The sequence below is a fragment of the Fundulus heteroclitus genome, chromosome 2, assembly GCF_011125445.2.
Source record: "Fundulus heteroclitus isolate FHET01 chromosome 2, MU-UCD_Fhet_4.1, whole genome shotgun sequence".
In the NCBI taxonomy this organism is placed as follows: Eukaryota; Metazoa; Chordata; class Actinopteri; order Cyprinodontiformes; family Fundulidae; genus Fundulus; species Fundulus heteroclitus.
The window spans coordinates 39,545,738-39,560,605 of record NC_046362.1 but is presented as its reverse complement, the minus strand read 5'-3'; the positions used below and the strand labels follow the sequence as shown (position 1 = coordinate 39,560,605).

The window sequence follows — 14,868 nt, the reverse complement described above, 5'->3', positions numbered from 1 at the left end:
CCGCCACGCTGCCACAGACCGAGGGACTTCCTCTGCCTCTCAACCTTTCCTTCACATTTCCTTCTCCTTTCCTTCTCCTTCCCTTCTCCTTTCCTCCTCCTTCCCTTCTCCTTTCCTTCATCTTTCCTTCTCCTTCCCTTCTCCTTTCCTTCATCTTTCCTTCATCTTTCCTTCTCCTTTCCTTCATCTTTCCTTCATCTTTCCTTCTCCTTTCCTTCATCTTTCCTTCATCTTTCCTTCTCCTTCTCCTTTCCTTCATCTTTCCTTCTCCTTTCCTTCATCTTTCCTTCATCTTTCCTTCTCCTTTCCTTCTCCTTTATTTCTCCTTTCCTTCTCCCAGCTCTCTACTTGACGCCTCTGGGTTTCGGCTGTTGTAGAAACGGGTCACTAAGTTATTGGACAACAGAATGTCGTTCAGGAAAAGAGTTGTTAGTGCAACTAAAAGAACCTCAGAGCATTTCAAATCATACCAGATCACCTGAATACTTAGTGAAACAATCCTGTGGAGGCTGATCAAGGAGGATGTCAGGAGACGGGTCGGCGTTTCCTGCAGCACCTTACGAGAAGATGTGAGAGAAAAGCCTCTGGATGGATTGTAAAGATTCCTGTTTGTCTTGTATTTAAAACCTTTATAAAGGATTTAGGGCCCAGAGCTCCCAAAGATGTGATTTATTAAGAAATTGCTGTTTCTTGATTTGTGATATTTGTAATAAATGGATGTTAATGTGCCTGTCTGGTTGTCCCTGAATTCCCATGATTTATATATTTCATCTCAGAGAGAAACATGTGACTGGTAGTAAATTCTGGTGGTTCTGGCTTCCTGTTTAAAGAAAACCCAACATTCAGTTTCTCTCAATATCACAGCAGCATCTGAAAACATTAAAATATGCTGCAAACATGCAGTCATTTTTCCAGATGTCTCTGAAAGTGAAACTCGTGTAACATCTGGAACGGGTCACCAAGATGGCGCCCGGTTCCAAAACGGCTCGACCCGGGAGTGAGCTGCATCTAAAATGTTATTTTATTTAGTTTATCTTCCTTTTTAATCCTACCTGTACTTACATTAAAATGATAAATGCATTACATGATTATGTTACATAAAGTTAAGATGAGCTCTGACTGGCAGCGCTGCGTATGACAGAACCAGTGATGCAGCGCTCAGCGTCTAAAGGGATGGAGAACCCTGATCTAGAACCTTGGTAGAGGGATTTGTTCCCGGCCGCTGAAGACGTCATCAGCAGCGTTGACCAGGAGGGGAACCGCAGGAGGTCCCTGCTGAAGACCTTCACAGTTCTGGGTCCAAGCAGACCAGCAGAAAGTTGAGTGGAAGGAAGAAGTGCTCCAGTCATCTGCTGGTTCTGGTCCACTGGGTTTCTGAAGTCCACAGTCAATGCAGCCATCTAGCAGGAAGTTCTGGAGGACTTCATGGTTCCCTCTGCAGACAAGCTGCATGGAGCTGCTGGTGTATTCTGCAGCAGCGTCTGGTACCAGAAAGCGGTCCGATGACCATGGTGGTCCTGATCCAAACTATCCTGACCAGAACCCCGTAGAGAACCTCTGGGCTGATGTTCAGAGGAAGGTGAGAGACACCAGAACCTGAAGGCAGCTACAGCAGTCTGGACCTCCAGAACCTCAGCAGAACCGCAGGCTGATGGCCTCTATGCCAGGGAGCTCTGCGGGTCCAGACCCGGTACTGAGAGCAGAGAAATGGACTTTTAAGAAGCCTGACTTTTGTTCTGATTGGTCCCGTGTGATTCTGACTGAGACCCAGAATGTTGGGTTTTCTTTACCGTTAAGCCATAATTATCACAACTACAAGAAAAAAAGGCGTGAAACGTTTTACTCTGATGAATCTGAGAAATAACCACATAATTTCTGAAATGACATTTTTATGGTATATATTCTCTAACCATGCCACCATATTGGATTTTCAGGATGGAGTTGGTGAAAATGTTCTGTTTTGTAATTTTCACAAACTTCTTTTCTGAGAACAAATCATGTGGATAATTTAGCAGCAGTCTGGTGTGTTTTTAACATTTTTATTTATGTGCACACGGTCCAGGCAGGGCTGTGTGAGGGAGGAGAGCAGCACCCTCTGAGCTCCATTAGGCTGACCCGGCGTGAGGTTCTGGTAGATCAGCGCATCCAGAGGGACGGCCCAGCAGGCTCAGATGGTGTGGAGTAATCTGGGACGGCTTTGGTCAAGCCACGTATTAAAGGAGGTGTCCTGAAACCTTCCTGCACGGCTCAGCTCTTTAGAGAAGCTCAGGGACTGAGGATGGTAGGAACAGGGTAAGATGTCAGAGGTAGGAGGCAGACGGCCGTAGTCACCAGACGTGGTTCTGTACAGAACATTCTGGGGCTTAATGGCAGCACATTCCCCTCCTTTCTCCACCGGGTTCATCATGCAGGAGAAAACTGGGTTTCCAGGGTTGTTGCATGGTTTCTTCTGCTCCTGAGAGAAGGACATCACTGCTGTGTCTGTAAAACAACCAGATTAACAAACTCTGCTTTAAACAACACGCAGAACTTCTCTCAATTAACCTAGAACATGTGCAAGTTCTATTATTCTGATTAACGTTTATTCAGTCTTCGTCTTGTTTGACCCGATCTGCATAACATCCTGCATTAGAATAAGTTTTAGCTTCTTTGGTAAAATACATATAATAATATAGAAAATATGTTAACAGCAGAACCAAACAGTCCTTCTGGGCCTCTCAGCCAGATGGAGTTTAGTCTGAAGCTGATCGACTGTTCATTGATGGATGTTTGACATCACAAATAATAAAAGAGATTTTCTTCTCTCCAGTTTCTAGCAGTGGTCCAGCTGCAGCAGCTCATTTGATGCTGATTTAAAGCTGATTTAAAACCGATTAATGCTGATTTAAAGCTGCTTTTAAAGCTGATTTACAGCTGCTTTTACAGCTGATTAAATGCTGGTTAAAGCTGATTTTTAAAACTGATTTAATGCTGTTTTAAACTTGATTTAACCCTCTATGGCATGATTTTTTATTTTGGGATAAAAAAATATTTCACCCATTTTATTTTGGGAGCTTGGGCATCCCTTATAACATATCAGTCACAACATGCATTAGAAGAAGTTTTATTTCAACAAGCGTCAGCAACAAATGGTTTATGAATCAGTGGGTTAGAGATTAGCTGCAGTGTGTGTTTATGAATATATGTTCCTGTGGGGAACTTAGACTTAGACTTTCTTTATTGTCATTTTGTATACACAGAGTGCATACAGAGATTCAAACTTTGAATCAGTTTCTCTTTTCTTCTACCTTATTTAATTGCGGTTCAGTGCAATGAGAGACTCCAGCAGGTGCATCCCACCCATATTCTTATTGTACTCTCTCACCACAGCAGGACAGGGGACTCTGATTATTTTATTTTGTTTACCGTCCCACCAATTAACCTCGCTGACTGGGTGTGCTCCATTGAATTTACTGAGCAGACTGACTGAACGCATGCAAGGATGTTTCTCCAAGCATGGTCATCTTCACTTTAAAACATCCCCGTCCAGCTCTCTTCACCTGAGCGTCACACATCCAGTTCACACCTGGTGATCTATGAACAGAACCAGAACAGTGAATTCCCCGCTGAGCAGGTGTGAGTATGAGAAGAACACGCGTGATCAAGTCGGCTGGGCCAGGCGGAGGACAACGTTGCCACTTCCTCCTACATCAGTTCAGGGAGATGCACACCTTTACCTGTGTAGATCTCACACCATCAGAACTGACCAAGACAAGCATCTTGTAGCCCTATTTCTTTACTTTTGATGGCAGGTATTGGTTCAGTCTATTTTCTGTGAGTAATAGTAGATAGTACAGCAAAAACATTGATTATGGTGATGACTGTGCATTTCTGCACTTACAATAACTTTAATAACAATAACTTTCAAAAGTGGTCTGACTGCACAATGTTGCCCTGAGGCAACGAATGAAAAACTACAATTTTAGTAAATAAATAAAGACAAAAAGTGTCTTTGCTCAATCAGATATGCTTCTTCAAATATTAATGCACATCACAGATATTATTTATACAAAGCTATATAAATTTAAAAATGTTAAACTTCTGCTAGCAGTATGTCCAAAAAGGACTGTTTGACCCCCAGAGGAAAGGTCAAAGCCACGCCCACCTCAAATTTCATTGGTCACAGACTTATCACCACACTTATAAAGTAACGTTTTATTTAAAAAAAATAAAGGGGTTGTGTGAGGGCAACAATAGTGGTTTGTTGCCTGAGGGTAACACCATGCCATAGTGGTACTGAATAAAGCTGATTTAATTCTGATTTAATGTTGTTTTAATTCTGATTTAATGCTGATTAATGCTGTTTTAAAGCTGATTTAATTCTGATTTAAAGCTTATTTAATTCTGATTTAATGTTGTTTTAATTTTGATTTAATGCTGATTTAATTCTGATTTAAAGCTGATTTAAAGCTTATTTAATTCTGATTTAATGTTGTTTTAATTCTGATTTAAAGCTGATTTAATTCTGATTTAAAGATAATTTAATTCTGATTTAAAGCTGATTTAATGCCACACAGCGGATCAGAGGAAACCAAACCCAGCAGATCAACTCAAAGAAAAACAAAAGTGAATAATCTAAATTCCTCTTGCGGTAGATTTTATCCTCAAAGCCATTTACCTGGTTAACTAAAGGTTGAAGTCTCGGTGATTCTGCGCAGTCCAAAGCGGAAGTGTTGCTCCCTGTTCTCCTGTCTGTCGACGTTAAATTCTACTTCGTAAAACACCTGAGCGGCTTTCTTTGGGTGCAGCCAGGTGACCTGACTCACCTGAAGACTTCGTGTTTCTGTTTGCGTGTTTCGCGCAGGTTGGGGAACCGAAGCGTCTGGTTTCCACGGAAACGGCGCCTTACAAGGCCATTTCCGGTGTTGTGCGAAATAGTTCCCGCTGTGTCGGGAGCGCGCATTGCAGCCAGAGAGGCGGTCTGACCGTTTTCACGGCGCTTCTGGTTGATTTCTCGGTAAATAACTCATTTAATCATGTCAAGGTTGTAACATTCAGTTTAATGTTTACAAAATTGTAAAATTAGATCCATCCATTTTCTGACCCGCTTAATCCCTCATGGGGTCGTGGGGGGTGCTGGTATCTCCAGCGTTCACCGGGCGAGAGGCGGGGTTCACCTGGACAGGTCGCCAGTCTGTCGCAGGGCAACACAGAGACAGACAGGACAAACCACCATTCACACCTAGGGAGAATTTGGAGAAGCCAATTAACCTAACAGTGATGTTTTTGGACTGTGGGAGGAAGCCGGAGTACCCGGAGAGAACCCACGCATGCACAGGGAGAACATGCAGACTCCATGCAGAAAGACCCAGGGGTGTACTCAAACCCAGGACCTTCTTGCTGCAAGGCAACACTGCGCCACTGTGCAGCCAATAAAACTAAAATAAATAATTAAATAAATATTTTATTTTATTCCAAGGTTATTGTTGCACAAACAAAGCACTGAAAAAGTAGCCCACTGGGTTTTGCTTTGGATCCAGCTCAGCACCAGCAAAGGAATAACAAAGTAGCGCTTTATTTTGAAGCGGCGGCCTGTGGTGACGTCACCGGCTGAAATTAAAACTTATATTATCTGCGAAACCAAAACAGCACAAACGCTAATTTCAACGGCACAAACGTGCACAAACGAAGCACTAACCATTCCATCTATTTAACTGAGTTTTTTCTGTGGGTGGGGTGTCAGCTTCACGCAGCTCGCCTCTCTGGCTGCAACGCGCGCTCCCGACACAGCTTCTCTAAAATTGTATCTATGTAGCGCCAATTCATGAAGCTTGTCATCTCAAGGCACTTTACAGAGTCAAATTTAATCAGATTATACAGATTTGGGTCAGATTATACAGGTTGGTCAAAAAAGTTTCCTCCGTCCGTCCGTCCGTCTTCTTCCGCTTATCCGGGGTCGGGTCGCGGGGGCAGCAGCTTCAGTAGGGAGGCCCAGACGTCCCTCTCCCCAGCCACTTGGGCCAGCTCCTCAGGAGGAATCCCAAGGCGTTCCCAGCAGAGAGACATAGTCCCTCCAGCGTGGGACCAAAAAAGTTTCCTCTCTAAGGAAACCCAGCAGGCTGCATCAAGTCTCTCCAAGCAGCATTCACTCCTCCTGAAAGAGCGTAGAGCCACAGTGGACAGTCGTCTGCATTGTTGATGGCTTTGCAGCAATCCCTCATACTGAGCATGCATGAAGCGACAGTGGAGAGGAAAACTCCCCTTTAACAGGGAGGAGAACCTCCAGCAGAACCAGAACCAGGCTCAGTGTGAACGCTCATCTGCCTCCCATTCTACTTAGAGACTCTAGGAACCACCAGTAGACCTGCAGTCTGAAAGGAAGAAAGAAACACAGTTAGGCCCAGAAATATTTGGACAGGGACACTGACAGGTCTTCATGATTAAACATCTACAATGTAACTGAAGTGCAGACTTTAAGGTTTGATTCAAGGGGTTGAACAGAAATATCTGATTAAACATGCAGGAATAATAGCTATTTTTATACAAGCACTCCTCATTTAAGGGGCTCAAAAGTAACTGGACAAAAAAACATAACCCTAAGTAAAATGTTACTCTTCAGTATTTAGTAGAGAATCCTGTGCAGGCAATGGCTGTCTGAGGTCAGGAAGCCATGGGCCTCATCAGACGCTGGTTTCCTCCTCAGTGACGCTTTGTCAGGCCTTTACTGCAGCCGTCCTCAGTGGCTGCTTGTTTCTGGGTCTTTCTGCTTTAAGTTTTGTCTTCAGCCACTGAGATGCATTCCGATTGGTTGAGGGCTGGTGATTGATTATAGAATATTCCACTTCTTTGCTTTAAAAAGCTCCTGGGTTGCTTTTGCAGGATGTTTTGGATCATTGTCCATCTGTACTGTAAGCACCGTCCAATCAGCTTTGCTGCATTTGGCTGAATCTGAGCAGAAAGTTTATCTCTATTCACTTCAGAATTCATCTGTTGTCACATCATTAATAAACAGAAGTGACCCAGAGCCACAGGAAGCCATGCAGGCCCACACCATCACACTGCCTCCACCATGTTTACAGAAGATCTGCTTTGGATCATGAGCTGTTCCAGTTCTTCTCCAGACTTTCTTCTTCATCATTCTGGTCCAGGTTGGTCTCGTCTGTCCAAAGAATGCTCTTCCAGAACCGGGCCGGCTTCTTTAGCTGTTTTTTTCTTCTGGCCTTTCTGTTTCTGAGGCTGATTAATGGTTTCAACCTTGTGGTGAATCCTTTGTATTTAATCTCATGAAGTTTTCTTTTTATGGCAGACTTAGTTACTGATACATCTACTTCCTGGAGAGTCTTCTTCACTGAGTGGATGTTGTGAAGGTATTTCTTCACCATGGAAAGGATTCTGCGATCACCACTGTTGTCTTCCGTGGACGTCCAGGCCTCTGTGAGTTCCCAAGCTCACCACTCCTCTTTTTTTTTCTTTGGATTGAACCAAAATGTTGATTTGGCCCCTCCTAACATTTCTGCTTTCTCTCTGGTGGATTCCTTCTTTCTCCTCAGGATGATCTGTTTCACCTCCATGGAGAGCTCCTCTGACCACATGTCGTGTGTTCACAGCAACAGCTTCCAAATGCAAATGGCTGGAATCACCTCCAGACCTTTAAACTGCTTAATTGATTGTTATTGTTATTGTTATTTATTTTGCAGTCTTCTGAGTGAATGGTCCAGTTACTTTTGGTCCCTTGAAAAAGAGGTGGCTACATATTAAAGAGCTGTAATTCCTAAACTCTTGCTCTGGTTTTGATGTGACTACTTCCAAATTACAGCTGAGAGTCTGCACCTTGAGACCATGTTGATTATATAATTGTATCCCGAATATGTTTTCATAAAAAATAAATGTTTCTGGGCCTGACTGTATATCTAGATTATGTTTTGTTCATATAGGATTAAATACTGCTTTGTTTAAAATGGGAAACATCAAACAGCAAAATGTGACCTGTGTTTTGAATAAGATAAAGTTAAACACGTTTTATGGTTCAGTTGACAGGAAGCAGTTGGTGACAAATGTACAGGGTAACAAAGTGCATCTTAATATAAGACCTTTTAGACACATTTTCTGCTGAAGCATCTTAAGAAGAGCAAATTATAGACAATATAGTGGTTTTTATTTACTTATTTTCTTTTTTAAATTTTGGTTTAGTTTCTGCTTTGTTTATAAATCTAAGTTACGTAGAATTAGCACCAGGCTACACTCCACTCCAGTAGGTGGCGGTAATGCTCACATAAACATTGCGTGCCAACCGCCATTAACAGAAGAAGAAGAATTCAGTATTTTAGATAACACTCCCGTCCAGGTGGTGGCGCTGGTGCTGCGGACGGGGCTTTAAAACCAAGAGGAAGCGCAGCGCTCCGTGCAGCTTGTGAGGTACCGCGGCTCTCTGGGCTCCTGTACTGGGTCAGCAGAACCTGCGGGCGGTTCTGGTTCGGGATGGACAGTGAAATCCAGCGGGACGGGAGAGTCCTGGACCTGACCGACGACGCCTGGAGAGAAGACCGGCTGCCGTATGAAGACGTCTCCATTCCTCTGGTAAACTGCTGCCGGCGGGTTCGGTCCAGTTCCCCGGTTCTAACCGTGATTATTAGCAGTTTCTGCCGGCTGGACGGGAAGCATAACATTATGACCACCCACGGGCAACGGTTGCTGGTTCGAACCCTGCTCCGGCCGTCTCAGCCAGCAGGTCAGAGGGTTCGGTGCCGGTTCTGCTGCACCAGTCTGGGTCAGTCTGGCTGGAGGCTGGTGCTGCTCAGCGGTCCGGTCCAGCACCGAGGATCCGCTCTGTACGGCCCAGTCAGAACGGCCCACCGGAACCGGTCATGCTGCGGTTCTGCCAGGCTGCAGACCCAAAGACCTGCTGCCGTGCGTCACGTGGCGGGCCGCCAGGTTCTGGGTGGACCGGACCGAGCCTTTCATCATGCCTCCAGCCAATCCAGGACCAGGAAGATCAGAGGACACCACGGCAGGATCAAAGGGAACCTGGGTTAACCGTGTTTCATTAATAATCTGGTACAGAGCAGAAGTTCTGGGTTCAAATCCCAGCCTGAGGGCTTCCTGCGTGGACTTGGTCACTTTGCTCATGGGTCACCCTCCATGGGTCTCAGGATCGCTGCTAGGTGTGTGTACCTGGCTACCTGTCCAGGGGCTACCTGTGCTGGGGTTACCTGTCCAGGCTGAACCAGCCTCTCATTCAGTGAGCGCTGCATTAATTATGCTGATATCTGCTCACCTTTAATTGTGTTTTACTGGATTATCTCCCGTAGCGTTCGCTCTCCTCCTGGTTTCTTCTTCTTTGCATGTTTGTCAGACTTCAGTCAGGAGCAGAGATCTGGGCTGAGGAACCAGCTCTGAGGTGTTCCTGAGGATCAGTGGAGCAGATGTTCTCCATCCTCACCTGCTGGGTCTGATGGTGAGGAGAAGCTGTTGAAGGAGTCATGGAGAGGCGGTCATTATCAGCCTGGTAGTCCCTGATGTTTCTGATGTTTCTCCACATGTTAGCTGGATTGTTGCTGCTGAGGTGGTCCTCCATGCTGCTTGGCCTTCTGGACCTTTAAGTTCACCTGTAGCTCTGCTGGAGGCCAGTCTGTCTCCTGGTCTGAACGCTGCAGCAGAGCCGTGGTTCTGGTTAAACTCTGATGGTGTTCATGGGGAGGACAGCATCAGAGCAGGAGTGGATATTTTAGTTCTCTGTGATTAACGTTCACCTGGCTGCAGGTGAAGCAGCAGAGCTCCTCCAGGCTAGCTTAGCGTTAGCAGCTATGATGATAACAGAGCGTTCTGCAGGTCGGCCTCATGTTGTCCTCGTGTGTCCGTCTCTGAGACCTCCTCTTCCAGAGACGGTCGTGCAGCGGTCCCAGCTGCTGGTGGTCCGTCTGAAGGTCAGAGCGGGTTCTGCTTTGGATCATTGGGTCAGCAGAACATGGAAGCCCTGCACCTTTAATCAGCTTCCTGCTCCTGTTAATGTCGTCACTGAGGAGGAAGACGTCTCTGTTCTCTCCCCTTTGGTTAAATCTTCGTTTCTTTTCCAGAGCGAGCTTCCAGAGGCCGAGCAGGACAACGGAGGGTCCACAGAGTCTGTTAAGGAGCAGGAGATGAAGTGGACCGACCTGGCCCTGCAGAGCCTGCATGAAAACACACCGAGCTGTGGAAGCTGAGGCCGACCCAACCAGAACCGGACTGAACATCTGAACATGAATACCGCAGCAAGACTTTCAGTTTGTTCGCTTTGTAAGAACAAATAAATGTTGGTTCTGCTTCTATCAGACGCTCAGAGTCTTCCTGCCTGAAGCAAACCCAGCTGCTGCTTCTGCTTCTTCCTGGTTTCAGCCACTAGAGGTCGCTGTAGGATATTTGGTGACGCGCTCTCGCTGCTAAATTATCACAATATTAAATCAGCTGTAAAGCTATAAAACAAAATAAATAAACGCTGTCAGCACATAATCACACGCAATGACGTGTTAGGCTGATAATCTGAAGAAGCTTCTTCATTTGTGAGAGAAAAGCTGCTTTTTACTCTGTTGGTCCTGGTTTTAATGCTGCTGTGACCCAGTTCTGGCCAGAATCTCCCAGAACCTTGTGTCAGAACATGCTATGGCCTGAGGGAGCAGAACTGGATAAAAACATGTGATTAAAATACTGAACATCACCTAAACAGGCTGTGGATGTAACTCAGTCAGAGGGAAGGTTGATAAAGTTCTGAACAGTTTAAACCCAAAACCTTCAGGTGTGTCGCCCTAACAGAACCAAACTTTGATAATAATGGGAAATGGCTGAGCTGAAGAGGCCTGTGGACCGACCTCTACATGCAGTGAGCCGGTAAATGTGACCGGACCGGACCGGTACCGACCCACCACAGGAGACAGGAGAAATAAAAGGTCTGAAAATGGTTTATATTGTGTTTCTAAGCTTCATAAAGCATTTTAATAGGATTCTGTAAACTTTTAGCTGAGCTGTATATTAAAAATTAAACTTAATTAAAGAGTCAAAGTATTTATAATCGGTGAGGATTGTTTAATATTATTTGTTTAAACACGTTGAACTGATATTAAAGGATAGAACAATCTTATTTGTGCCACTGGTTGACATATGAATAAAAACACCTTGGATGGTGAACAAGCTGCACCAGGACCGGTCCAGTTCTCCATCCGAACCGACACCAGAACCTTCCTGGGCCTCTCGGGGTTTTTGGCGCACATTGTGTTGTTAGTGTTTGCGGTCATGCTCGGTGCTGAGGAGTCCAGCAGCGCGGTGCTGAGCGCAGAGCCAGGAGCAGTGGTGCGTTCAGGAGCAGTGGTGCGTTCAGGGACAGCACCGGGGGGTTCAAACAGCTGAGGACGTGTTCAGTAAATGGAAAATTAAAAATACTGAATAGATATAGAATACATAGACATTTATGTAAACAACGTGTTCAATCACGTCCTCCAGAACATTCATCATGTTTATGTAGAATAATTTTTATTTAAAAGTCCGGATTTCTTTTACAGGAGCAATAAACGGTCTGAAACGGGTTGGGTTCAAATAATTACACATTACACATTTTAAAAGTCATTTTCATTAAAAATGACTTTTATACAACTTAGTGGGAACTGGGGGATGTGGAGCGGATATCCCACGGTCCGTGAATGCAGCACTGCGCAGCGGGCTGGAGTGCAGAGCAGCACACGGTACATCTCTGGTTTACTGGAAGACAGTGGAGATTCATCAGAGTTTAGGAATGTTGTTGACAAGTTTCACTTAAAATGTTCATAGAGAACGCAAAGCTGCATCTAAATTAATTCCGCCTTCCTTAACTGAGCTGATCCAAAACATTTTGGTCAACGGTGACTGCTAAACTATCTGCGTTAAAAATAAAACGGTGTCATAATAAAGTTATCAGAAACCCTTTGAAACTGAAACTTTTTACCAACTTCCACAAAGGGTGTGGCGGCTAAACCATCCTGTCCCAAAAATGCTTGAAGTGGCCAATCTCACCCAAAGTGAAGGGAACTCAATTTAAAATAATAATTACTGTCCTGCTGCTGAAACTTTGAAATAGTGATTTAAGTTATCACCTGGTTTAATATTGAGTTTAAAAAAAACTCTTTAACCAACCTGCTCATTGAGGCTGAGAATTGTTTTGGGCTCTGAAACGTCTTTGGCACAAAAGCCTTACATTGTGACGTCACTGTAACCCCCTTGTTGTTAGTGCTGTCTTTACTTTCTTTGTTTCTGGGTTTATCTGGGTTTGCTGTCACTGATGTCGCTCTTAATTTCACATGTTCTGTACCATTGTTGTCAATAAAAAAAAAGTTCAGCACACGGACCATGAATGCAGCACGGCACACGGACCGTGAATGCAGCACGGCGCAGCGGGCAGGAAGCAGAGTGCAGAGCAGCACACGGACCGTGAATGCAGCACGGCACAGCGGGCAGAGTGCAGAGCAGCACACGGACCGTGAATGCAGCACGGCACAGCGGGCAGAGTGCAGAGCAGCACACGGACCGTGAATGCAGCACGGCACACGGACCGTGAATGCAGCACGGCTCAGCGGGCAGGAAGCAGAGTAGCACACGGACCGTGAATGCAGCACGGCGCAGCGGGCAGAGTGCAGAGCAGCACACGGACCGTGAATGCAGCACGGCACACGGACCGTGAATGCAGCACGGCGCAGCGGGCAGGAAGCAGGGTGCAGAGCAGCAGACAGCCAACATGCATGTTTGTCTGCGCCGTGTGCACACAGCTGGAGACACAATCTGTTCCTGGGAACTGATGAGTGAGTGCTCACTCATCAGTCTGGTAAAAAAACAAAAAAAACAAAAAAAAAAACAACAAAAGTACTATTATAAACATTTTAGGCTCGCATTTAATAAAAATACTGACATCGGTTATTTAGACATTTTTTTATTAGATAAGTTTATTATTTATATAGCACATTTACAACAACTTCAACTGACCAAGGTGCTTCACAAAAATTACATCAAAGACGGGAAATTAATAAAACAATAAATAAAACAAAAAACTATTTTAATTTTTTTAAAGTCTCAGGTCACGTGACTGCGCTTGTTTTGATGCAGATCTTAAAGCCAGAGATAGATGTAGTAAAACCAGAAACAAGCAGATTATTTCTTGTTTAAATAAAAAGCTGAAGCGTTTGGAATATTGGCCACAATAAAGCTAAATATGAAATTATCATCCATAAATATTCGGTCATTGTGAGACAGAAACCTGGAATAGTTTATTTCTACAGCCTTGATGAAGTTATAAAGCAGCATTAATAAAGCTGAGAGCAGCTCTACCAACAACACGCTGAGGTTCTGCTGGTTCTGCTGGCCCAGTAGAACCGGGACGCTCCGTATTGTTACGTAATGTTCAGACACCAGGCCGTCTGTTCCCGTCCATTGTGTCCAATCCGTGTGCAAACTGCTGAGCGTGCGCAGTTCATGCGTCTTTTTGCACGCGGCTCTGAAGGTCCAGCTGGGCTATAAAAGAACCGCAGCGGAGCGTCAGAACCTCAGAAACACATCAGCTGATCGACCTCTGCAGACCGACAAGCTCCTGCTGAACCATGGATCCCTGCGAGTGCGCTAAGAGTGAGTACCGGTACCGGTTCTGGTTCTGAACGTTTGCGTAGTGTGAAGCCTGCTGGAGGTGGCTCGTTTCTGCGTCGCAGCCTTTAAGCTGCTCTGGTCTCTGTCTCCAGCTGGAAAGTGTAGCTGCGGAGGCTCCTGCTCCTGCACGAACTGCTCCTGCAAGTCCTGCAAGAAGAGTAAGTGACCATCTTCATCTGAACCGTGGTCCTTTGTTTCTGCTGAAGGGCCTCAGGTGCCTCTTTACCTGACGGCAGAGCTGCACAGGTGGCTGTAATTGGCTTAAACGTTGCTGGGCTTCAGTGGGTAGTGTTGTCCCTCCACACTGGCCGTCTAACGCTGTCCCTCCTCCGGACTGCCCGTCTAACGCTGTCCCTCCTCCCGCAGGCTGCTGCCCGTGCTGCCCGTCAGGCTGCAGTAAATGCGCCTCTGGCTGCGTGTGCAAAGGGAAGACCTGCGACAAGAGCTGCTGTCAGTGAGGAGCCTGGCCTGCAGCCCTCCTCCCTACGCTGAGCCTTTCTTTGTTTTGCACGTTGCAGACTTGTAGAAAATGTGTTTTGTACTCTTCTTGCAATAAACATGTCTAACGTACACGCTGCTGTGGTGTTTTCTGCTCTGACCAGAGGTCAACTAGTTGGTCAAACATTGCAACATGGTGAGACTCACCAGAGCAGCAGAACTGTCACCTGAAGCTTAAAGGAGAACCTGCAGCAGAACTGGAGGCTGGTTCTGACAAATGTGGACCAAAGAGCAGCACTAGTGTCCTTATGGCGTAAAGCATCACTGCCAGTCAACTTTTTTTTTTTTTTTTTTTTTTTTTAAGTGTGTGTCGGGGGGATTCAGGTGGAACTCAACAAAAAACATGTAGAACCACTGGCTTAACCCTATTTTTGGGTGAAATTTACTTTCAATGCTGAGGCTATATCTAAAAATGGTTGAAGCCAGATTCAATATGGCTTCACATCCCTAAAAATGTCAAAATTTGGACTGAACTTGCTAATGTGTGATTTTTGAGATTTCCAAACTGCCTTTTAAAATGAGTACCATAAACAGGTTTTAGAGTTACTGGGAGATAGCCATTTCGCCACCTTGTGGAATAATAGAGCAATTGTAATCAAAGTCGTGGTTTAATCATATTCTGATACTTTAAATACAAATGGTGACGTTTTACAGCGCCACTAATTCAGAAGTTCAGTATTTAATGCTCTCAATGGGATTATAGGAAAATAGGTAAAGCTGTCCCTCCAGTCCTGATACAACTGATAAAGTTTTTCTAAT

At 45.1% G+C, this 14,868-nt stretch overlaps 2 protein-coding genes and 1 long non-coding RNA gene across 3 annotated transcripts; all 3 read left to right on the top strand.

Moving 5' to 3' along the window:
• The first annotated feature begins 7,177 nt into the window (after window positions 1–7,177).
• Window positions 7,178–7,881, top strand: LOC110369005. The gene is made up of 2 exons (XR_002428610.2): window positions 7,178–7,413; window positions 7,530–7,881. It is a non-coding gene; the product is annotated as an uncharacterized LOC110369005 (long non-coding RNA).
• Window positions 7,882–8,326: 445 nt separating this feature from the next.
• On the top strand, window positions 8,327–10,288 carry anapc13 (anaphase promoting complex subunit 13). The gene is made up of 2 exons (XM_012870338.3): window positions 8,327–8,556; window positions 10,053–10,288. The coding sequence occupies exons 1-2, from the start codon at window positions 8,458–8,460 to the stop codon at window positions 10,176–10,178; spliced, it is 225 nt and encodes a 74-aa protein (XP_012725792.1). The 5' UTR covers window positions 8,327–8,457; the 3' UTR covers window positions 10,179–10,288.
• Window positions 10,289–13,448: 3,160 nt separating this feature from the next.
• mt2 (metallothionein 2) lies at window positions 13,449–14,181 on the top strand. Its single transcript, XM_012870358.3, has 3 exons — window positions 13,449–13,593; window positions 13,704–13,769; window positions 13,978–14,181. The coding sequence occupies exons 1-3, from the start codon at window positions 13,569–13,571 to the stop codon at window positions 14,067–14,069; spliced, it is 183 nt and encodes a 60-aa protein (XP_012725812.1). The 5' UTR covers window positions 13,449–13,568; the 3' UTR covers window positions 14,070–14,181.
• Window positions 14,182–14,868: the final 687 nt, after the last annotated feature.